This window comes from Lolium rigidum, chromosome 2 (genome assembly GCF_022539505.1).
Source record: "Lolium rigidum isolate FL_2022 chromosome 2, APGP_CSIRO_Lrig_0.1, whole genome shotgun sequence".
Lineage (NCBI taxonomy): Eukaryota > Viridiplantae > Streptophyta > Magnoliopsida > Poales > Poaceae > Lolium > Lolium rigidum.
Window position 1 is genome coordinate 212,627,309 of NC_061509.1, and position 25,144 is coordinate 212,652,452.

The window sequence follows — 25,144 nt, forward strand, 5'->3', positions numbered from 1 at the left end:
ACTACAGTACTGTAAAAATAGAATTGGCCCCAGTCTCAGAACTCAGATGATCTTCTTTTTGGATCGAAGCTTCCGTTGATTTGGACTGCGCCGTCGTCTTCCTCCTCTCGATCTGCGCGCTCTCCTCCAGATTTTTTGGCACTCGCACTCCGGCGACCAATGGAGATGACGAGATGGCATGAAGTCAGTCGTGCAGCGACGTGTTTGTCTCGCCATTTCCCGGTGCTGTTTTGGGTCGCCTTCCAGCGCGCGCGTCGTGGTGCGCGTGTGGTTGTCACCTGTGCTGGATCCATGGCCGTAGTGCGCGTGGCAGACTTGCAGTCAAGCGTGCCCAGTTCGTGGACCGTGGATGGGCATGGCAAATTTTCAGGTCAGCTGGGTGATCATTTCTTATTTCTCTGCGAATTCCATGTTTACATCGAGCACCCTACACAAGAATCGAGTAATTGGGTACTTGCGGTAACCATGGTTACTAGAGATAAACGGTTAAATACCGAACAAAATTATCAAACAAAATTTGAATTTAAACTTGAAAATATTTTAAAAAAATAAATATAATGTTGACGGTGGGTGAACAATTACAGATCGAACTAACAAAAATTGAATATTACATAGAGGCCCTGCACTTTTACATGGAGCACCCTAAAGAAGAACCGAGAAAACCTGTCAAGTCCTTGCTCTTTCGCCGGCAACCGCCGCCGCCTCTACTTCCTCCGATGACTGCGCCACTTGGTAGAGTTAACACTTGAGAGGCGAAACCGAGACCCAGGAAGATCCTCCGAAAGGAGGAAGCTAGAAATCACTCCGGCAGTCGAGAACTGCAGGGTCAACCCTATGACCTTGAATAGCGACGGCAAAACCATGACACCGCTTTGGAACCGCCGCATGGAGTGCAACTCAAGAGCTCCCAAAGCCTAGATGCAGGCGCTGCCGAACTAACCTCCTTCTCTCCCTCGTTGCAACGGTCAACCAGGAGAAGGAAGACATGGGAAGGCAACCGGAAGGACGAACGCGGCAGTCGATACAAGGATTGGCAGTAGAGGTGACCTCCTTCTTCTTCCACCTTGAAAGTAGAGACTGTAGAGTAGATAGCCTCGATGGCGATCGCTTGGTAGCGCTCACATGTACCATGATGGGATCTCACCCTGAGGCACCTCCAGATCCTCACACGTCCAAGCTCTTCTTCTACCCCTCGCCTCGACGATCATACGGAAGAATTTGGTGCTTTACTCCATCTCCAATCACCGGGATGCGCTAGGTCTGTCTAAAGAACGTTGGTGCCTTACTCGAACCAGCCGACAAGAAACCAAAACACCTATATCTACATTGTATAGGCGAGCAACTTCTGTCTCCTCCCATTTTCGTTTCCATGGGAGAGGCGGGGTGAAAACGGATCGGATGCGGATCGGATAGTGTCCTTCCCATTTCCGTTTCCATATTGTCAAAACGAATACAGATGCGGATGTTACCAAATATGAACTCATAGCGGATGTTAATCGTATACGAAAACGGATCGTATGTTTTCTCATTAGAAGCGATACTAATATAAAAAAATAATAGACTCATGTCTTATAATGAGTCAACTATAGAATGGTAGAGAGATATAATGCATAGTAGTTTCAAGTTGAATCACATGAAAGAACATTTGACTGATTTGTTCGTTTCTCTAGGTTAGATAATTGACATATTTGTGCTGAATTACTGAAATTGGCTAACATAATCTTATTTGGATACCGATTTATCTATTTCCATATCCAAATTTTCTTCAAATTCAATACCCATATTTGTATTCATTTTTGTAAACGGATCTGAATATTTAGCATATCCATTTTCACCGACGATTCGAATACAACCACTTCCATTTTCAATTCAATTTTGTCTTGGTCCTGCGATGGATCATGCAAGTCGCCGCGCCGAGGTAGGATCTACCGCTTGGCTGGCGCATGGCCCCTTGCACTTGAATGTCCATGGTTTGATCGTTCGATCTTGGATTTAGCCCCGGTGACGTCGACCGACTTCGCAGGAGGCGTGGTCCTTGTCCATGAATCCGAGTCGATGGACACTTGCCACTGGATCCGGTTTACTCGAATGGTACCGGCAGCCGGTTCGATCTTGGGCGTGGACCGTCCGGGCAATCAATCACAACATGCCCGGCGATGACACCTGAGGAAGAAAGAGCAATGCCAGCCGTGGAGCGAGGGAGCCATGCTCGCCCGAGCTTGAGAAAACGCCACGGTGGCCAGCCATTGCTGCCGAGAATGGAGAGGCAGTGGTGGCGAATCGCATTGAATTGGATCCACGGGGTGGGTTGAAGCAGGAGTCGGTCGCAGCGACCAGCTACTCTCTCCCGTCACCTTCAATGCGCTCGCTCGTTAACTCTGCTGTAGTGTAGCTCCTGCTACCAAGCTCGGTTTGTAGGTGTATTGAATTGATCGGATGCGCGGGGGCGGTGCGCGGTGACCGGCGCTCGTGGTGGGAAAAGCTAGGCGGCCTTGCTTTGTGTGTTGGGGGCGGTATATCCCGTTCGTTTCTATTGGCGCGGTACTACGTTGGGACACTTCAGAGGTTAAATTAGATGCGATCTCGCGCCGGTTTTGGCGGTAAAATAGAAAAAAATAACTTAATAAGTTATAAAGATTGCAAAAATAAATTTTCGGCAAAACAAACTTAGACTGCTCATAGTGTGAAGTAACTTATGCTAGTAACATATGTCATGTTACTAATCTAAAGTCAAAGTGATCACATTTATAGTGGGTAGTAACTTAGATGTGATCTCATACATTGAATGTGTCATTTTGTAGTAGCTCGGGCTACATGGAGCTCTTTTTTTTCAAAAATTGGAAAATAGCATTTAATAGTTTCAGAAAAAAATGAATAAAAAAATCTTGAGGTAGACAATGATGTATTCTACCACTGTAAAAAAGCAATTCGAAAGACTGTGTATTTTGGGCTGTACAAAATTCACAAATCCGTGGATCTAAAAAAGTGAACAATACATATTCTGAAACTTCCAACACTTGTCAGAAGTTGTCATTTTTCTGTACCCTCGAATATAATGTATTTCATCGTCAAGATTTTACATAGTGGTAGAGTACATCATTGGCTACAACTACATTTTTTATTTTTTGAAACTTTAAATTGTTGGATTTAAATTTTGCAAAAAAAAGGGAGCCATGTAGCTCGTGCTACAATTGGGGTTTCCGTTTATACATTATGTTATTTATTATGTTGTAGACTCATATTGCTTTGAGATGTGTGATGTTATGGTAACATAGCTATATTTACCCCCTTGATCTCTTTTTTCTTTTATTATCATGTTATGTCACTAAAATATCTTAGATGTGTGATATTACCATCTATGTTACCCCCACTATGAGGAGTCTTATATATCTAATTTTTGTGTGTTGCACCAGTCTCCATGGCCCGACAAATAGTAGTCTGTCACCCCTGCCCATAGCACCTGGTGCTCCCCACGACCAAATCCAGGGTGAATTACCGCTGGATTGGATGAAAGTTTAGCGTGGGGAGCGCCGAATTTCCAGCCGTCCCTCCAGCTAGGCGACCGACGATCGGCCTATTTGGATTTATTTTCACATATAAAGTCACAATTCGGCGTATTTGATAAATTTTGGCCAATATTTGGTCTATTTTTACAAATAAATCGTTACAGTTTAATAAAGCAAGCAAATAATTTAACAAGTTTTGAAACAAATCAAATGGAAACTCGAAGCCTCCATATGTGCTGCACCAGATCATCCTGCAGCTGTTGATGCATTGTAGAGTCTCGAATCTCCTGACGCATAGCGATGAACGAAACCCACGATGCCGGCACCTAGCGATTAGGTTATGCAATAGGATCCTCTCTGTCATATGGTGCAGCTTGCTAGCTCAGAGGAACTGGATACTTTCGCTCATTCTCAATAATCATGTGTAAGCACACACAATAGTTCATCACCTCCCACATCTGATCTTTGGACCAAGTCATAGCGGGGAACCGGACTACAACAAATCTCTCCTGGAGGACACCAAATGCACGCTCGACGTCCTTTCGATAACCTTCTTGTTCCTTGACAAACTCCGCCTCCTTCGGGAGGACGGAGCTTGAGATAGTCTTCATAAATATTGCCCACTTTGGATAGATACCATCTGCAAGATAGTATCCTTTGTTGTAGTGCTGACCATTGATCACAAAGTCAACCAGAGGAGCATGACCCTCAACAAGCTTGGAGAAGATCGGCGAGCACTCGAAGATGTTGATGTCATTATCAGATTCCGGCATACCAAAGGAGTGCCAAATCCAGAGATCATGGGTAGCCACTGCCTCAAGTATCATAGTGCAGCCTTTTTTCTGACCCTTGTACATTCTCTGCCAGGCAAACCGATAGTTCTTCCATTTCCAATGCATGCAATCAATGCTTCCAAGTATCTTAGGAAATCCTCTAGCTTCATTGACAGTGAGGATCCGGACAGTGTCTTTGACAATGGGTGATCTCAAGTAGATGTCTCCGAACACTGCTATCACTGCCCTGCAGAACCGGTAGAAACAATCAAGGGTGGTGGACTCCGCCATCTGAAGATAGTCATCGGCAACATCACCAGGAGCTCCATATGTCAGCATCCTCATAGCCACCGTGCACTTTTGGAGGTCGGAAAACCCTGCCATGTCAGTGCAATCCAACTTGCATCTGAAGTAGGAGTCGTAGTCTCGAAGGGCATACAAAAATTTCAGGAAGAGCTTATGGCTCATCCTGAAACGGTGCTAAAAACAACCTCACCGTGCAATGGATTTTCGGCGAAGTAGTCAACGTAGAGCATGCAGTAGCCCTTTATTCGCTGCCTCGGCTTGCACTTGCTGCGACCTGGTGCCGACCCACCACGTCGGCCAATGGTCTTCTCCGTGTACAAGCCCGACAAGCAAGTTAGGATCAACATGTGCTCCTCGTCTTGGGTGGCGGCTGCCATCTCTTCTTCAAAAAGCTCGGCGAACATCTGCTCCTCCTCATCGTCTGAGTCCATGGCCGCCCAGGCAAATGGAAGAACATCTGCTGGGCGTGGTCGACGTGAGGCGCGACGCAAGGAGTAGCCCAACGGCGGAATATAGGTAGACGGGACGAGGTCCACTGAATATAGGATGGTGGGAGGAGGGACGGCGGAATATAGGCAACCAACCGGCGGATTGGCGAGGGGTGGTGTCGGCGGCGAGAGAGCTACGAGAGGGGTGGGGGATTTGCGGCGAGAAAGTGGTGGGGTTCGCGTGTTTTCTCGCCAACAGAGCGAGCCCGTCTCCGCTTTTCTCTTGTTCGGACTCCCCGAGCACACCCCGAGAGGCTGGGGATGGCCTGGGCTCTCCAGATGAATTTAGTCCATTTTTCAGGGGGGAAACGTGAAACCAGGGACGTGGCTGGACGAATAATGCCGTCCGGATAAAAAGAAAAAAGAGATGCCGGGGCCTCGTCGGGGAGACGGCTGGAGGTGCTTAAAAAAGGTGAGTTACATGGTGTAACATTATTTCACCGAAGGTTTATTTTTAAAATTTGTTCCAAGTTTGGGTTATTTTTGTCCGGGTTTGGCAATACTGGCAGTGGTACGCCCACCGCCGGCGTACTATGGATCTGTACGTACGTGTATGCACGCTGCACACCTGCACAGTGCACCAATCGAGTGCAGGGCTCATCTCCATGGCTACCGCCCGGCGACACGGCAAAGCTCGGAGGCATGCAGGCCTGCGACAGAGACGGGTCCCGTCCCTGCAGATGCCTTAACTTCGCCGGGAGACCGCGACCAACCTGAATTCATCCGAATTTGCGGTCCAGTTTCAAGCTTGAACTGGAGTCTGGAGGAGGCCACGCTGTAACACAACAATTCTCTTTCTCTCTCTTAGCTGAAGGAACGCACCGTGGCATAGTTCGCTGTCAAGGCACGCCGACTACGAGTACTCAGCGGGCATCAGCACTGACGGCTGCGATTAGCGGCCGATTTAGTTGGGCGACCTACTTCTCTCACACGTCGCCAAAAGCCGAAGCCGATCTATCCCCAGGCACCTCCAGCACGCATGCACGCTACGAGACGAGGAAACCCACGCAACAACTGACACACGTGGCCTTGGCTTTTCGCACCCATCGGGAAAGTGCACTGCATGGATATATGGTGGCGATTTCTGCCTTCTGGGCAGCCAACAAGTTTCCAAATCCGTCTGCGCCTCACGAAACGGAGCAGTTAGGTAGACTGCAACAGTATCTGCAGCCAGCTACGCAGATTTTCTTGGCGTGACCATGGAAGGACGTCTAATCCTGTGCCAGTGGAAGAGCTAGTGAAAAATGCTCTTGGTTTGCGGTACATAAACCGGAGAGTTAATGAACAGCAACGTCCGGCTGACAACGACTTCCTGTGGTTTTTACCAGGACGATCGGAAAAAAACGGGCCTGCAATCCAGAAGCAAAACGGAGGTAACCCATGTTTACGTCAGTTTTCATCGTCAGCTGACAAACTGACGGTACAGACTGTACCAAGGATTAATGTCACCATGCTAGATCAGACAAGGTAGTAATCACTGGATCCGTAGAGAAGCTCGGTAAACCTACCGTCTTTCTCTAGCGCGCCTTGGTTAATACATATAGTTGTGGTCCATTCCATATACTGTCCAAATGCGGGAGGTACTGTACAATCTAACAGGCCAACGTAAACCGTCAGCTGTACTAGTACAATGTAACAGGGCCAGGGTAACTCGGAATCCCAGAAAGAGTCACCTCTACTGAAAACCACAGGACGACCAACCAACCGTTTACTACGGATGCACAACTTTGGCTACCTGCTAATTCGTTGTCAAATAGGCCCAGAAGCTCTAGATAAAGAGTTGAATCACCGGCGTTCAAGATATCCAAATAAGATGCATGGGTTTGAGAATACATACAGGAGAGTAAAACAGAAATAAAAATGAAACCAATAACCTTTTGCAGCTGAGGGACTAGATTCATTAGAAATATCATGTAAAATGTACTGACCGAGGGATAAAATTTCAACAAGGTGAAAATATTCATATTGAAGATTATCATAAGAACGAGGCTTCTGAAGAAGTTGAAGACTTTGGCAAAGAAATACGGCATTAATGCTCAAATGCATAAGATCAATCACATTATACCTGGGCTGTACTTACACATTTTTACCATGACTTGCCAGAAAACACCAAATATTTGGTGACAAGTTCTTCCCTCTAAGGATAAAACCTCAAGTCCTGCATAACCTCAACACAAATCAATAGGCATGTCAAAACACATAAAAGCCAATTTAATGTAACCCTGAGATGACTTTGTACAAAATGATGCCCAACAATGAAGTTGACATGTTGGAGAGGATACGAAAAAATGCTGACAACAATACACTAATATCCAGGATACAAGCGAGTAATTATGTTTCCCTTAGCTTTCAAGATTGGACTGTTGTTTTCTTCTGTTTCTTTATTTCATTCTTGCTTTGGGCAGTAAGACCTGCATCATCTCGACATTTTCTTCTAATACAAAAGGACGCGTTCTTTGGCATGTGTTCAAGAAAAAAGTAAACATCCAATGTTGATTTTATAAATAAAACTTGTATTCATTTCTCCTTTAAAACTCATCTTGACCGGGGAAAGTCTTAACACAAACTGTTGCACACTTTCACATGAACTTGATGGCTTCAAACGGAAAATGGTTAAGCATCTTACTTCTCAACCATCTCCTGAAGGCCACCTACTTTATTCAGAAATATGCTGTTCATTAATGACACATAGTCACCAGATAAACAGCCACAATATGAAATTGAGTGCTGGCTTCCATGAAAACTGTACAAAATCTGATAGGCTAGTATTCTTTCCACTATCTAACATGTCAGGTTTGCTGGCACTCAACCCTTTTAGAATAAATCCTTTTATCATCGGAGTGAGCTAAGAAACAAATTGTTTTAGCGATCTGGAAGATGCACATAAATGGGATGTACGGTTGAACAATTGAAGTAAGAAATCAATTGTGACACATGTAGGTAGAATGTGAATCGGGATGAAGAGAAACATGTGTGGCCATAACATATCCAAAGGCAGCATGAGCCGCAAGACCTACAATATCTTGTTTAACCCAAGACCTACAATATTGTAAACATGTTTTAGTCAGCATTAGACTTGGCAATTATACATATTCAGAGATTAATGTACTGTCTTCAATGAAGACGTTGCTAACTGGGTTCTAAAAAATGTAGCTAACTAATTATTCACCAAATAAAAGGCCAAGAAACAAAAATACAATTAGTTTACGTACTACTAGAAATAATTAACTTGGCATTAGAAAATCAAGGAAAACACAAATGGGAGTTCCTTTTACATGAACAGGATACAATTGCAGCCATTAAATTATCAATATGTGATGTACATGAGCCCATACAAGCAACTGTTGCCCAAGTCTTCAAAACATATATTAGAGAAGCAGTGCCTCCAAATGATAAATAACAGCATAACTAGAAGTAAGAAATCAAAAGGAGAAAGCATCTGAGAACTAACAGTATGATTTTTCATTCACACCCTAACAGACTAGATTATTACTTCAGTTTACCTAAGCACTACCAAGCAAGAAAAAGAGCTATAGTCCTTAAGTTCAGTGACACAAATCTATAAAACCCTTATTATTCCTTGAAATAGCAAAGTCACAAAAGTGGCCCTTTCATGAAACTATCGACATTCCGCAACTAGTTATTTTTCAATAAAACAACTCTAGTTTTCACTTTTGCAGTTTTTATGCCACAAGTATATAGAACTAAAAGTGAAAATCATTTCTATGTTATCAGGAGCCAGGTGTGCTAACTGCTTAAACAAGTAGAGAAATCACGCCATAAAAAACTATAGTACATTCAAATCAAGATTCGGTGAAACACATTTCAAGTGGAATCAATAGAGCCTTAACTGCTAAACTCACCTGAAATTTTTACGGATTTCGTGAGGTCAAACGACTTCAAGCTTCCCGTTGTGAACCATTTGTAGTCTGCGCTCAATTAATGGAATGAGCATAGCAGCTACATATTGTGTTGTGCATTCAAAAGTGTAACATAAATTACATGTAACAGAATGCACAAGCCGTGGAAAACATTCAGGGCATGTAACAGAATGCACAATCTTTTACTGGTTATTCTGGTTTGAATGATACCATGGAAAATATAAGGAACAAGCCTTATTAAAAACTGTTTGTCCTATATGAAAATCAGGTATACATGTTCAAGTTGTCGATCTTGGAGGAACGAATACTAGTTTTAACAAAAAAAAAATCCACCTTCTTTACCTGCAAATATATATGTGACGATAACGGTGTCGACCTGAAATTTAAAAACATGGAGGGTTAGAATGGTAACATTTCGTATGACGATATGATCAGATGAAGAGGCATAGCAGCAGTAGTAAAAGCGAAAGCATGATCACAATAGCATCAGCACAAATGGACCAATCATCTTCTGCTGATTAACTGACGCAAGAAACCAACAGCAGCAGAGGGCAACCGTGAAAACCTGGAAGACAGATCATTCAACAGAATGGATCATTAGTTAAATTAATACTTACAGTAAGTTGTAGTAACACATCAGGATACCAATTATAAATAGCCGAATAAGAATATCAATGTAAAACTGTGCAATATAAGCAAGAACCTGAACATCTGATGCTAAGTAGACATATATAGCACCTCGGTGCTACTTATCCTACTGAAACATACTCTCTCCGTCCCATAATAGAATATGTTATTACAACCAAATATATAGGACGGAGGGCGTAACTTCATACAAGTTCCTGGAGCTCAAGTTAACTCTAACTGGTACTCCTACTTGTCAATTGAAAATTCAGTCAAATATCTATAACCTCTGTTCACTTCTATAAGACGTTTTGGCAAGCCTAGGAGAGAGTACAAAATTTCTCAGTGGTTACTATCAAGTATCAGCGAATGTCCTATCCGATTATCCCGAGTCCTGACATCAAAATTCAGTTCGTTCAGATGCAGATGCAAAGTGCTAAATGAAGCGGTAACCGGTCAGGGAGGGAAGGCAGTTTGTAGCGTACCGGAGCAGGGGGGACATGGAACCATGGCACAAATCATTGCTTTGTGTCACTGCGACATACACGGGAGGCATATGAGAAGTCCAATTACACATGAGGGTTGGGGTTTGGAGTAGGCAGCAACGAGGTGCTTACGGCGGCGGAGGGATGTGAGGGGGGAGGAAACCTCTGGCCGTGAGGCGAGGTGAATGTCACGGTGGATGAGCACCACAAGTCCAGAACGAGGCGGAACAACGGCCGCCGCGGCCATCGACCGAGGCTGTCGGATCGTCATTGCCGCCGCTGTAACCCCGATCTCCGCTTCTGGGCAAAAACCGGAGCAGTTAGTGCAAGTGGGCCAATTTGCTAGGCTTTGAGCCTTCCCCAGGAATAGGCCCAGCATAAAAGTCGAAGCCCCAAGTCCAGAGGGTCCAGACTCCACAGATATGTATGCGGCCCAAACTGGATGACGAAATCTGAGTGCTCCTGTGCTGGAAACTGCTCGGTAGCGCACGCGCGCTACCCAGCACCGTTTCGCTGAAGGAATCGTGGTTATGGGCCAGCCCATTTGTGGAGCGCGCTAGATAAAAATGAAATTAAAGACGCTGGAAAGAAGATTCGATCCCGGGTGTGGTTATTCAGAACGCGCCTATTGCCTCTGAGCTGGTCGCTTTGTTGATGCGTAAAATATGCGCACCATCCTCTTACATGTACATACATACGTGAGATCTGAAAAATCACAGAAAATCATTTTCGTCCTCCACTCGATCTGGTTTTGGGTAGCTACTGCCGTTTAGTTGTTCCAGGAGAAGCATTGCGTTTTTATTTTAGATTTTTTATCCTTTCATATATGCTTCTTTTTCACATGTTTTTCTTTCTATTTTCCTTTGACATTTTTCCTTTTTTTATTTGTTACATGTTTTCTACATGTATGGATTTTTCCTTTTTCTATTTCTTTCTTACATTCTTTATTTTTATTTTTCATATTTTCTTATTTATTTTCATTTTTATGTTTTTAGTAGGGTATCTTTCATGTATGTCTACCTTTTTTCTTCTTTCTCTATATGTTGTTGTTCCCTCCCATTTGAACTCTTGCCCCACCGTATTAAACTTTAGTTTCCCTCCGTTTAGGTTTTTGTTTTTCACCGTTTGCTGTTCCCCTCCGTTCAGACTATAGTTTATCACCGTCTCAGCAATTGTTCCTCTTCATTTAGGTTGTTGTTCCTCTTCGTTCACACGATTGTTCCCTATTGTCAAGGTTGTTGTTCCCCTCCATCCAGTTGTTCTCATTCGTCTAGGTTGTTGTTCCCCTCTATCTAGGCTCTCTCCTTATTCTCCACCGTCTACGTTGTTGTTCCCTTCCGTCTAGGCTCTTGTTCCCCATGGTCTAGGTTATTGTTCCCATCCGTCTAGGTTGTTGTTCTTCTTCGTTTAGGCTGTTGTTCTCCTCCCTTTAGGTAGTTGTTCCCCACCGTCTAATCTATTGTTCCCTTCAGTCATGTTGTTTCGCATCGTTCAGGTTGTTGTTCCTCTCCGTTTAGGTTGTTGTTCCCCACTGTATAGACTGTTGTTCCTATATGTTTAGGTTGTTGTTCTCCCCCATCTACGCTCTTGTTCCCCATCGTCTACGATGTTGTTCCCCTCCGTCATGTGTTCCCTCCAGTCTAAGTTGTTGTTCCTCTTCGTCTAGGCCGTTGTTCCACCGGTCTAGGCTGTTGTTCCCCTCCGTCATGTTGTTCCCTCCAGTCTAAGTTGTTGTTCCTCTTCGTCTAGGCCGTTGTTCCACCGGTCTAGGTTATTGTTCCCCTCCATCTACGCTCTTGTTCCCCACCGTCTACGATGTTGTTCCCCTCCGTCATGTGTTCCCTCCAGTCTAAGTTGTTGTTCCTCTTCGTCTAGGCCGTTGTTCCACCGGTCTAGGCTGTTGTTCCCCTCCGTCATGTTGTTCCCTCCAGTCTAAGTTGTTGTTCCTCTTCGTCTAGGCCGTTGTTCCACCGGTCTAGGTTATTGTTCCCCTCCATCTACGCTCTTGTTCCCCACCGTCTACGATGTTGTTCCCCTCCGTCATGTGTTCCCTCCGAGTCTAAGTTGTTGTTCCTCTTCGTCTAGGCCGTTGTTCCACCGGGTCTAGGCTGTTGTTCCCCTCCGTCATGTTGTTCCCTCCAGTCTAAGTTGTTGTTCCTCTTCGTCTAGGCCGTTGTTCCACCGGTCTAGGTTATTGTTCCCCTCCGTCATGTTGTTCCCTCCAGTCTAAGTTGTTGTTCCTCTTCGTCTAGGCCGTTGTTCCATCGGTCTAGGTTATTGTTCCCCTCCATCTACGCTCTTGTTCCCCACCGTCTACGATGTTGTTCCCCTCTGGCATATTGTTCCCTCTAGTCTAAGTTGTTGTTCCTCTCCGTCTAGGCTGTTGTTCCACTCCGTCTAGGTTATTGTTCCCCTCTGTCTAGGCTCTTGTTCCCCGTATTTTTCTTGTTCCATGTGACGTTATCTAATGTTTCGTAGTGTTTTTCAGAAAAATAGTTCCACAAAATTATACTCCCTCCATCCCCAAAATAGCAATTCAATATTTGTAGATACAGACGTATCTGTATAACTAAATATGTCTATGTACCTCCGTATCTTAACAAAGTTGAGCAACTTTTTTATGTACGATGGTGTATATATAATCTAGTTTTTGGTTCAGTTCATAGATTATTCATTGGCCAATTAAACACATTTTTACTTAATTTTTTTTACTAGTTGTTGCAGATTTTTTAGTGTGAAGGTAACTTGACTTCCAACCAACTAGCTCACTGTGTACAAACAGCCACACTCGGGAATTAATTGTAGTTTTCGCAAAAAAAAAGGAATTAATTGTAGTCACGTGTAATTAATTCATACACGATGCCGTAATTGCTACGCACTCTTCCAGACGCCTGCATGCACTTATAGATGTCAAGCTGCCACAACGCGCGTCCTGCCGGAAAAACCATGTATGTACCAAAGTGGAAATTCCAATCTAGCTTCTCATTCATGGCATTCACGCGAATGGATATCAGAGGGTCGGAGCATCCTGCCCACGTGTTCCATTGTCCCACCTCAAACGCGCGCACTTGCCGGAAAAAAAACACGCACGCATTTCTTCAGATCCCGCGCATATAGTTGCATCGTTTTTAGTCCCACCTCGCCCAGCCAGAAACACTTTGAGTAGCTTAAATACCCGCCTCCCACGTTCTTGGCAAGCAAGTAGTCGCTTGACAGTTTTACTCGCTTCTGGGCTGGGCTTCACCGGGCGAAAGGATTTCATCTCACGAAGGGAACCCAATCGCGCCGCGAAGTGGGCTGCTATTGCAAAAGCCCATCCCGGCTCACCTTGAGCGAAAGGAAAGATATAAGGCGCCGCCAGGGAGGAGGACCCAGCACAGGGGAAACGACTCGCTGGCGCGCGCGCTACCGAGCACCGGTTCGCTGAACGCCACGCGCGGTTGGGCCGGCCCATTCGCTAGTTTGCGTTTCTTCATTCAGGCACCGGCGCAACTGCAGAGCGTGTCATCGAAAAAGATAATTTATACATACGGGAGGAAGGATTCGAACTTGGGTCTCAAAATGAGAAAGAGGCACTTGCCGCTGGGACATTGACCTGATGCGCGGTAAAACTGCACACCAGCTATATTTATTTAGTCAGACCCGAGATTTGATTTCCGCTTCTTGTAGCCCGAGCGTTCTATTCTTGTTTATACGTACGTACTTAGGATATCTTTCCATTTTTTTTCCTTTATATGTTTCTTTTATTTTTATTTTGTTTTTTTCATGGTTTTTTTTACCTTTTTGTTAAACCAATATGTGTATATTAACGTCTTTTTTTCTTCTTTCTTACAATGCATTCTTTTCTACATGTACGACTTCTAGTTATTTTATTTTCTTCTTTTTTACATTTTTTTATTAATTTTTCTTTTCCAATTTTTTTTTGTTTCATTTCTTTTTTTTCCATCTAGGTCGTTGTTCCTCTCCGTGTACGTCGTTGTTTCCTTCCGTGTAGGTCGTTGTTCCGCTCAGTGTAGGTCATTGTTCCGCTCAATGTAGGTCGTTGTTCCGCTTTTTCTAGGCCATTGTTCTCCTCCATGTCGGCCGTTGTTCCCTTCCGTGTAGGTCGTTGTTCCGATCAGTGTAGGCCATTGTTCCGCTCAGTGTATGTCGTTGTTCCGCTTTTTCTAGGCCATTGTTCCCCTCCATGTCGGTTGTTGTTCCCTTCCGTGTAGGTCGTTGTTCCGCTCATTGTAGGTCATTGTTCCGCTCAGTGTAAGTCGTTGTTCCGCTTTTTCTAGGCCATTGTTCCCCTCGATGTCGGTCGTTGTTCCCTTCTGTGTAGGTCGTTGTTCCGCTAATTGTAGGTCATTGTTCCGCTTAGTGTAAGTCGTTGTTCCGCTTTTTCTAGGCCATTGTTCCCCTCCATGTCGGTCGTTGTTCCCTTCTGTGTAGGTCGTTGTTCCGCTCATTGTAGGTCATTGTTCCGCTCAGTGTAGGTCGTCGTTCCGCTTTTTCTAGGCCATTGTTCCCCTCGATGTCGATCGTTGTTCCCCTCCGTCTAGGCCATTGTTCCCTTCCGTGTAGGTCGTTGTTCCGCTCCGTGTAGGTCGTTGTTTCCTTTTCTGTAGGTCATTGTTCCCCTCTGTGTCGGTCGTTGTTCCCCTCCGTCTAGGCAGTTGTTCCCATGTGTCTAGTCTCTTGTTCCTCTCCGTCTAGACTGTTGTTCTCCACCATGTAATCTATTGTTCTCCTTCGTTTAATTTGTTGTTCCCATCTGTCTAGTGTGTTGTTCCCATCCGTCTAGGTTGTTGTTCTCATCCGTCTAGTGTATTGTTCCCCTCCATCTTTTTTGTTGTTCCCACCTGTTTAGGTTGTTATTCCCATCTTTCTAGTGTGTTGTCCCCCCCCCCCGTCTATTTCGTTGTTCCCATCCGTCTAGGTTGTTATTTCCCATCTGTCTAGTGTGTTGTTCCTTTCTGTCTATTTTGTTGTTCCCCTCCGTCTAGTGTCTTGTTCCGCTCCGTATAGGATGTTGTTCCCATCTTTCAAGGTTGTTGTTCCCCACCGTGTAATCTGTTGCTCCCCTCCATTAACGTTGTTGTACCCCCTCCGTCTATTTTGTTGTTTCCCTCCGTCTATGTTGTTGTTCCCATCCGTTTTAGTGTGTTGTTCCCCTCCATCTATTTTGTTGTTCCCCTTGCAATCGTGGTTTGTTCCCTTGCAATCGTAATTTGTTCCGCATAAACTTATTTTTGTGTCGTACTTTTGGATGCTCTTATTTTTGCTTTTCCTATGGTCCGCTCCCAAGTGTAGAAGCAGGCTAATCCAATTATTTATACAGATTGACACATGCATGGCCACATTAGCTAGCTATCCATTGGTGAGCGATTTGACCAGTGTGTTGTGCCGTGGAATACCATGCAAATATGATGTACACCTTGCCGTAAAAACCATGCACGTACGTGTCCGATCCCAGGCCAATCCAACTATTTATACAGATTGATACATGTATGGTCACATTAGCTAGCTAGCCATTGGTGAGCGTTTGATCAGTACACCTTGCCGTGAAAACCATGCACGTACAGAGCATCTTGAAATCAGCCAGGCTACTGCATGCGTACTGTCCATGAAAAAAAAAGCCTACTTCGTATTGTGTATTGCGTCCAACTCATGCGTTCCGCGTTCGGCCCCACGTAGCCAGCAAGTTGGGCCGGCCCATCCCCACGATCCCCGCACAAGCCCGCGGTATGGACGTTTTTTTAGTCCCACCTCGCCAGTTGAAGAGGAGATTGACCGGTTTAAATACCCCACGGGGCAACTACACGTCATCAGTTGGTTTGTTGCTTGTTCGATCCCGCCGAGTGGGCCGCTGAACGAAAGGCCCGTTCAGCGAAATGAACGAACCATCCTATATTGGGCCGTCCGTAAAATCGACTCCTGTGCGCGATGTGGTAGCAAGGGGGCGCGCGAGCGCCAGGGAGGAGGACCCGTGCCGACCAGGTCGGTGTTAAGCAGCCCCCCGCGATTCCTATATGCAGCTCAGGTTGGCACCTGCACCCCGCGCGGTGTGGGCCGGTTCGGTTAGGCTTTTTTCTTTTTTTTTCTTTTTTTCTATTTCTTTTTCTCCTTTTCCGTTTTCTTTTCTTTTTACAGGTGGAGTTGGACACCTGGGCTTGTTTCATCTGCCGCGCGGTGTGAACCAACGCTAATCTAGTGGCGGCTAAGGGCCTCTTTGTTTGGGCTTTTAGGTGCTTTCCACTGAAAAAAGCTGGACAAATGAAACAAACAGTCCGGCTGTGCGGTAGGCTTCGGCCGAAGCAGGTGCTGCTCCCGTGTAGACGAAAAAGCACCTCCGGAGGGTGCTTCCCGGGCTTTTGTTCCTTTGCACCGAATCGTTGTAAGGCATTGCCCCAGCTATTTCACTTATTTACAAACAATCTGCCACCGCAGCTCCAACCCAGCAGTTTGTACGTGCTTGGACCAGTCCGTTCGTACGTGATTGGACCCAGATTTCATTCTTTATCGTTTCTGCCTGAACGTACATACTGGTTCAAATTAGCAAAAGAAGATTGTACATGCACCTTGTCTCGCTATTTGAGGCAGGTAAAAAGAGATGGCATATGCACCATTCATTCATTGCTAATTCACAACGATGATTGGCTTGGTTCGATATGTCTTGGGCATTAGTCACTGACTACATTATTTGCAGCTGTACCAAAAAAATGTGGTTGTTACATTTTTTTCGGTCCATATCTACTACGAGCCGAGCTCAGCTCCGTTGAGCCAAAAGCTCGCCCCGATGTCCAATCTTAGGGCATCTCCAACGGGCCGATGCATTTCGGACATCCAAAATGTTCGATTGTGTCCGTTTGCGTCGTCCCAGGGACGCCATGCGGCCCAGGGCGACCGTTTGCATCGGGTGTATCTCTAGCGGTGCGGACGCATTTTTTTTAGTGGAGACAACGTCAAGGTTATTAATGGCGGTTAACGTCCCGCCATGGCTATATATTGTGGACACCGGCGGGGGTGACGGGCACACCTCAAGCTAAACCCTAGCGTCCATCCATGACTCAGCACAACCTTAGCTAGGATCAGGGCGTGAGCGCCTCGCCGCGGCCAGGGCGGAAATCGCCGATGCTAGGGCCGAGCTCGCCGTGGCTAGGGCGACGCTCGCAGAGGTGCGGGCAGCGATGGCGGCCCCACCTGCGGACGCCATCATCCACGACATGACATCACCGATGACGACGACGTCGCACCCACCCGCTTCGACTGCGGTGGCGATCAGATTGTTTATATGTTATTTATTCAATGCAATCGACAAACTAACTTTGAGGCTATTCCAAACAATTCACCAGTTCACAGCCAAACAGCCAGCGAGATAGCCAAAGAGTAAAACTTAAAACAGTAGCTTTTCCTACGCAGCAGCTTTCTGTGCGCAGCTGTACAGCTAGCCGCAGCCAGCCACAGCCAGCCCAAACAAAGAGGCCCTAAGACACCTAGATGGATGTGGCGGCTCTTCTTTTGCAGGCGTAGCTGGACACCTGAGCTTATTTCATCTACCGCGTCTCGTCTAACAGAGAAGTTGCGTCACGGTCATACATCGCGGAACAAGCAGGATCGCTGCTGTGATAACGGCTTCATCTTATTCAATGCGCATGCTCCGCTCTTAGTCACAATGTTCAAAAATCTACATACGCGTGATATACACTGAGACATACATGCCTGCGCATCCAACATGCCGCGAAGTGATTGGTTCAGAGCACCTGGACCCAGGAGCCAATGTGCTTTTCCGATAATTGACTACGTTATTCTTTCCCTGTAAAATTCCTTCTATCATAGTTCTCACCACCTTCCACCACTAGAGTTGAGCCTGTCACTTCAAATTTTGAGTATATGACAAGCATAGTAATTATTAAGAAAAAATATCTCTAGGATATACACTAGAACACGATACTAGCATGTGTGATAGTGGTAAGAGAATATCTAGAAACCCCGCACCTTAACATTTGAACTATTGATATATACATATATAGAGGTCATGCTCCATATGTACTCTCTTGCAAAAATACAATGATATCAAGAAGTGATTAGAGCTTGGGAAAATCACAAATGCATATATAGGAAAAACAGTTGTGGAAAAATGATTGTACTTTACATATTTCACATATCAATTATATTTATGTAATTAAGAAAGTTATATTGTTGCATTGCTTTGGACATGAGTTTGATTTTCGGAAATGTCCCACCAATGACAACTTTAATCAGCGATCGCATACCATTGAAATATATGTGGTTCCAAACTAATAATAAAATCCTAGAAGATGGAAAATTCTTTATAATTTATGTATAGTTTGTTGGTAATTCAGTTTCAAAATGTGGATCCATGTTAATACATTATGTGAAAATGTGCCCTACGTTGTGTTCATTCATACCACATACAAGAATTCTTGTCAAGTTAAATGGTTCTTGTCGAAAACAACAAGCACAAACTGGATGATTGGTTAGATTGTTCAAAAATAAAATTGCATGTGTGGGCAATAACATTGGATGTCAATTATATTTAAGATGGTCAAATGTGTGTGTGTGCTTGCAAAAAATCAAGTAGATATTTTGATTTTGATTGCAATGCTCTAAACTATTCAGTGCAATTCTCTATTTTCCCATAATCTCCCTCCGATGCAAAATACTTGTCATGGTTTTAGCTCAAAATTTGAACTAAAAGCACGGTAAGTATTTTGGATCAAATGGAGTATTACACTCATGGTGGCCATAAAAATGACGAGTAACACATACTTAAGTTGACCTGCTCTAAGAGTACAAACAATCATGATGCATGCACCCTCTCTCATCTTCACTCATTTGCAGACTCGCTAGTGTAGCTCGAAGTATTATCATAAACTTCAGGTTTGAGCCAACCAAGTTGAGCGACAAAAAAATCAAGATTAGGAGTGTACCAAACGATGTAGAGAAGATTCTAGCCGAAATTGTGTCTACAACAACACTGGTGGCAGTCACGTGTGATGAGATGAGACTGCAAAGTCGAGCTAGCAGTGATAGGTTTCTTCAATCGTGATTTTTTGAAGTAGGCTTTGGTCTCGATTTATAAATAAAGAAACTACATCCATACACGGTTCAAGTGCCAAAAAACGTAAAAAGGTCAGTTGGAAGAATCCGGCCGGAGATGATGGTAAAGATAACCTCCACGCTGTAGAGGAACTCAACGCTGGACCGCGTAGATAAGTGGCCTTTAATCGTTGATTCATGAACCAATTTTCTCAAGATTTTCCTTTTTGACAAACACAACAACGCTGATTTCATTTACTAAAGGAAACATCACATAAAAGTACATATAACAGGTTAGGGAGGAATATCAGACAAAGATTCAGTGACTTCGTGAAGCAAAATCACTGAATTTTGAAGTCAAATTTTCTAGAAAAAAAAATAAAAATCCAAATCTCATGTTTGTTCAGTTGACTATTTTGGGAATGTTTTGTTTCACGAGGATAACTGGTTCATGATTTAATTGCATTTGGAGAATGACACATAAAAGACTATTTAATCATAAACCGTTTATCCAAATGCAACCAAAATTTTCAAGAATACATAGTAGAACATATATTGCTCACTTGATTTTTGCAATTTTTTGTAGACAGTTTAAGTTTTGAGTTTAAAATTTGAATCAACCGTGTCCATTAGATATTGGTCGGAGGGCAATCGAGATCAATGAATCACTGTTCGGGAATAGTCTACTTCACTTTTACAAAAAAGAGCATCTATTCATTATTTATAGCCCACAATTGTAGTTTTTATAAAGGTATTAAACGTCTATTCATTATTTGTAGCCAGTGGTAGTATAGAAGTAAAAATCAAAACAGTGAGAAGTTGAAGTGTCTGGAGTATAACCTAGCACAATGCCCGGTCGCCACCGCCATGGATCATGTGCCAATGTGCGCCACACCACGGGGATTTCCTCATGCGTGAGGAGGGGACTCAACCCTAGACAATATAGATTGAATTGCGAAGAGAGGGGGTGAGGAAATCACCGTCGGCAGCTGGAGCGACAGCGACCGGAGCCTAAGGCGACGGAGGCGACAACGGCAAACTGTCTCGCTGTCCGAGTGGACTGTGTGTGTGCGTGTAGTGCTAGAGTGCCGCAGCTCTTGGACAACGGGTTGGTCCTCCCATTGGCCTGCTCGCTCGACCTGGTCCGCGTTCCCCGTCTAGTTTCCTGAACCTAGGCCGCCACGGGCTCCTCTTAGGAGCCAGCTGATGTCTACGGGTGCTTCTATTCTTGTAGACAGTGTTGGGCCTCCAAGAGCAGAGGTTTGTAGAACAGCAGCAAGTTTCCCTTAAGTGGATCACCCAAGGTTTATCGAACTCAGGGAGGAAGAGGTCAAAGATATCCCTCTCGTGCAACCCCGCAACCACAAAGCAAGAAGTCTCTTGTGTCCCCAACACACCTAATACACTTGTCGGATGTAAAGGTGCACTAGTTCGGCGAAGAGATAGTGAGATGCAAGTAATATGGATGAGTATGAGTGGTAATAGCAATCTGAATAAAATATGGCAGCGAGTAAACATGCAACAAAACAAGTAAACAAACGGAGATTCGATGCTTGGAAACAAGGCCCAGGGATCCTGCTTTCACTAGTGGACACTCTCAACAATGATCACATAATAGGACTACTCTACACTCTTTTGTTGGATGATGAACACCGCTAACTTTGTAGGATTACACGAACCCTCAATGCCGGAGTTAACAAGCTCCACAATATTCAATGTTCATATTTAAATAACCTTAGAGTGTAAGATAGATCAACACAATTACACCAAGAACTAACATAGCATGCACACTCGTCACCATCATACCATGAAGGAGGCATAGATCACATCAATACTATCATAGCAATAGTTAACTTCATAATCTACAAGAGATTACAATCATAGCCTACGCCAAGTACTAACACGGATGCACACACTCGTCACCATTACACCGTGCAGGAGGAATAAAACTACTTTAATAACATCACTAGAGTAGCACATAGAATAGTAGTGATACAAAACTCATATGAATCTCAATCATGTAAAGCAGCTCATGAGATTATTGTATTGAGGTACATGGGAGAGAGATGAACCACATAGCTACAGCGGAGCCCTCAGCCTCGGGGGTGGATTACTCCCTCCTCATCATGGAGGCAGCGATGGCGGTGAAGATGGCGGTGGAGACGGCGGTGGAGATGGTTCCGGGGGCAATACCCGTCCCGGCAGGGTGCCGGAACAGAGAGTTCTGTCCCCCGAATTGGAGTTTCGCGACGGTGGCGGCGCCCCTGGAGTCTTTCTGGAGTTTCGTCAAGAGGTACTGCGTTTTTAGGTCGAAAGGGGTTATATAGGCGAAGAGGCGGCGCAGGAGGGCTGGCAGGGTGGCCCCACCCTAGGACGGCGTGGCCAGGGTCTGGCCCGCGCCGCCTTATGGTGTGGTGGCCCCCTGGCCCCTCTCCGACTCTTCTTCGGTGTTCTGGAGCCTTTCGAGAAAAATAGGAGGTTTGGCGTTGATTTCGTCCAATTCCGAGAATATTGCCCGAACGAGCCTTTTCGGAACCAAAAACAGCGTAGAAAACAGGAACCGGCACTTCGGCATCTTGTTAATAGGTTAGTTCCAGAAAATGCACGAATAAGACATAAAGTGTGCATAAAACATGTAGATATCATCAATAATGTGGCATGGAACATAAGAAATTATCGATACGTCGGAGACGTATCACCAGCCAACCACGCCTCCTTCGTATAGACCCGACCAGGCTCATGGGGAGTGCTATACGCGATTCCTATATGTCGACCAGGTCGGCACCTGCACCACGTCGCACACCCTCGCGCGCGGTGTGGGCCGGCCCGGTTAGGCGTTTTTTCATCTTTCTTTCTCTTTTTTCTTTTCTTTTCTGTATCTTTTTTTCTTTTTTTCTTTTCTTTTCTTTTTCTGTGTTTCGTTTTTCTGTTTTCTCGTTTTATTTTATGTTTTCTCGTTTTATTTTCTGTTTAAAAATCATTTTCTAAATTTTGCTAATTTAAGTTTGAAAAAATGTTCAAATCTTCAAATTGAAAAAAATGTTCATATTCGAAACTTAGATGAATTTCAAAATTCGAACAATTTGAAAATTAGAACTATTTCAATATTTGACCTATTTCAAAATATGAACAATTTCAAAATTTTAACAATTTCGAGTTTTGATCTAATTTTTCGAAATTTGAATGATTTCTGATTTTACGAACAAAATTTTAATTTTTAAAAAATTGACAATCGAACATTTTTTAATCTATAAACAGAAATTTTGAACAAATTTTGATGACAGGAATAAAAACTAAAAAAACGTTAGTTTTTAGAAATAAAATTATAAATAGAATAAGCAAACAAGAATAAAAAATAAACTAAAAGAGATGTTTACCTAATGGGTCACGATCCATTAAAAGCCGTCGGGTCGGAGGGGTGTGCGGGACCCGGTAACCGTCAACTCGGTCGGCATATAGTGCCTCCCAGAGCGGGTTGTTGGCGAAGAACCCATGTTGGGCCTGCCCAGCGTTGTTTTTTGCCTTTTAGTTTTAGTTTTTTTGTGTTGTTTATTTTTTGTTTTTTTATATGTTTTAAACATGAACTTTTTAAATCTGATTTTAATTTTTATTTCCAAAAATTGATATTTTAAAATTTTGAACATTTTTTCGAATATGAACATTTGCTTTCATTTGAACGTTTTCAAAATTTGGATATTTTTTAAAAAAATAATATTTCAAAATATGAAGAATTTCGAATTTTTTTGAAATATGGCCATTTTGCGAGTTTGTACAATTTTGAAATATGGACATTTTGCGAGTTTGAACAATTTTAAAATTTGAACATTTTTTCAAATTTGAAGAAATTTTGAAATTCGGAAAAATAATTTTGCCAAAAAATGACATTATTTCAAAATGTGAACATTTTTTTAATATTAGAACTTTTTATTTGAACATTTTTAAAATGTGAAAAATGAGAAACGATATTTTTCAAAATAAGAACATTTTTAATTTGAATATTTTTTAAATTTGAATATTTTACGGATTTGAAAATGAAAAAAGAAAACAGAAAATAAAAGGAAACACAAAACAAACAAAAAAACAAAAAAATCAACAGAAAACGAAAAAAAGAAGAAAAAAAGGAAATGGGCTGGACCCTATACCCCGACCAGGGTGTGCGGCACGCCGTACACACCGACATGATCGTTGTATAGGATCCGCCCCCTGTGCTTTCCCACAAAAAAAAGAGTGCTATGGTGCTACCCATCTTCTTCGGCCGGTGGTTCACAACGCTTGTGTCCAAAAAAAGGGGTCTCAAAATGGTTCATACGAGAATGCTCAATCTTAATTTGACTGACCCAAAAAAGTTGAATAATTGATCCAACTCATACGTGACATTTTTCAATTAAACCACGAGGACTTTTATGGTACCCCCAACTGAATATAGGCTGTTTATTTTTGTTGATCTAACGGCTTGTATTAACATATACTACTGCTAAAAACCTGACTGGTATAAAACATATCACTCAGGTTAGAAATGGAAGGCCACATAGCACCCACTGTATTACTAAAGCATGAAGGGTTAAAATCAGAAACGTCTACAATGATTGAAACAAATCCTGTTAAAAATGGAAGGCCTCATAATACCCACGACTACTCCATGCATGGTCGCCTGGTCTGGCTCCTTCGCGGTGGTGGTCCAAATTGAAGCTGCTGGAGTTATCAGATCTTGGCTTCCATAAAATCTTGAACTAACTAATTAACATAATATGTGCAGTCATCCAATGTTTGAAAACAATGTTGTTTCGTGGCCATCAGTTTTGCAGTCGTGTTCTAAAGTTGCAGGAATAATTGGTAGGGTGCAAAACAAATTTAGAAGGTATTACTTAGAAAAGAACATGGAACACAAAATCAAATCTGGTTTCCAAGATTTTAGGCTAATTTAACGGAAAATTTAGTGAGACTTGATGCATCAATAAATGATTTTCTAATGGATGTGACTATTTCTCGATCGACCGTGAATGAATTTCGTTTTCAGTTAGATGATATTATTAAATTTCAGTTACGACTCATGACTAGTTTGAATCAAGATACAAATCAAATGATGTAACACTTAACTAAGCACGAAGTTAGTTCTAAACTAGTTGAGAACTAGCAAATTAAACTAATCATCCGCCTACACTCCCGAGCCTCCGACGTCCTCGACTCCTCGTGTACATATACCCGTCAGCTAGCAGCCTAGCACATAGGATATACCGCAACCGCATTTCCGCACTGAACATTCTGAAAAACACCAGAGCCGAAACGCCAAGGCAGGCAAAAACCATCAATCCAAGCCAACAATGAGGGCGCCGATCACCTACGTCTTCTTCCTCCTGCTCATCTCATCGACCTGCGAGTCCTCCACGTTGGAAGACACATGTAAATCCTTCGCCGCAGGCCACCCGTCGATCGGCTACAGCTACTGCGTCAGGACCTTCCGCGCCGACAACGCGAGCGCCACCGCCGACGCGCGCGGCCTCGCCGCCATAGCCGCCAGGATCGCGGCGGCGGCCGCCAACGGCACAGCCGGGCGCATCACCGCATTGCGCGCCTCTGAGGAGGACGCAAGGAGGCGGGAGCGCCTGGGCGTGTGCGCGGAGGTCTACTCGGTCGCCGTGGACCAGCTCGGCGAGGCCGCGAAGGACATCGCGAGGGGCGAGGACAGGTCCACCCGGGACGCGCTTGCGCAGCTCAGCGCGGCGCTGGACGCGCCCGGGACGTGCGAGGACGCGTTCGGCGAGGCCGACGACACGTCCCCGCTGGCCGCGGAGGACGCCGATTTCAGGAAGCTGGCGACCATCGCGCTCGCCGTCGCCGCATCCCTGGCGCCGCAGCCATCGGCACCGAGGATTAGTGACTGATGTGCTTCTGTGCTAACTGCTGACCATGCTTATAGCATGTATAAGCAGATCAAATAAGTTTTTTTTCTGATTACACTTAGTAGTGTGCGTTTTAACATTTTTATGCTTTCGTTCGGACGTGCTTGATTGTTGTAGTAGTGGCTTGCATGCTTCG

At 44.2% G+C, this 25,144-nt stretch overlaps 1 protein-coding gene and 1 pseudogene across 1 annotated transcript; one reads left to right on the top strand and one right to left on the bottom strand.

The window, feature by feature from the left end:
• Positions 1–6,531: 6,531 nt before the first annotated feature.
• On the bottom strand, positions 6,532–10,310 carry LOC124690538 (annotated as a pseudogene).
• Positions 10,311–24,429: 14,119 nt separating this feature from the next.
• LOC124688075 (putative invertase inhibitor) lies at positions 24,430–24,990 on the top strand. Its single transcript, XM_047221793.1, has one exon. The coding sequence runs from the start codon at positions 24,430–24,432 to the stop codon at positions 24,988–24,990; it is 561 nt and encodes a 186-aa protein (XP_047077749.1).
• The last annotated feature ends 154 nt before the right edge of the window (positions 24,991–25,144 follow it).

Bases quoted from the DNA above. Each gene is read 5' to 3' on its own strand.
- LOC124688075 (XM_047221793.1), top strand. From the start codon at position 24,430: ATGAGGGCGCCGATCACCTACGTCTTCTTCCTCCTGCTCATCTCATCG.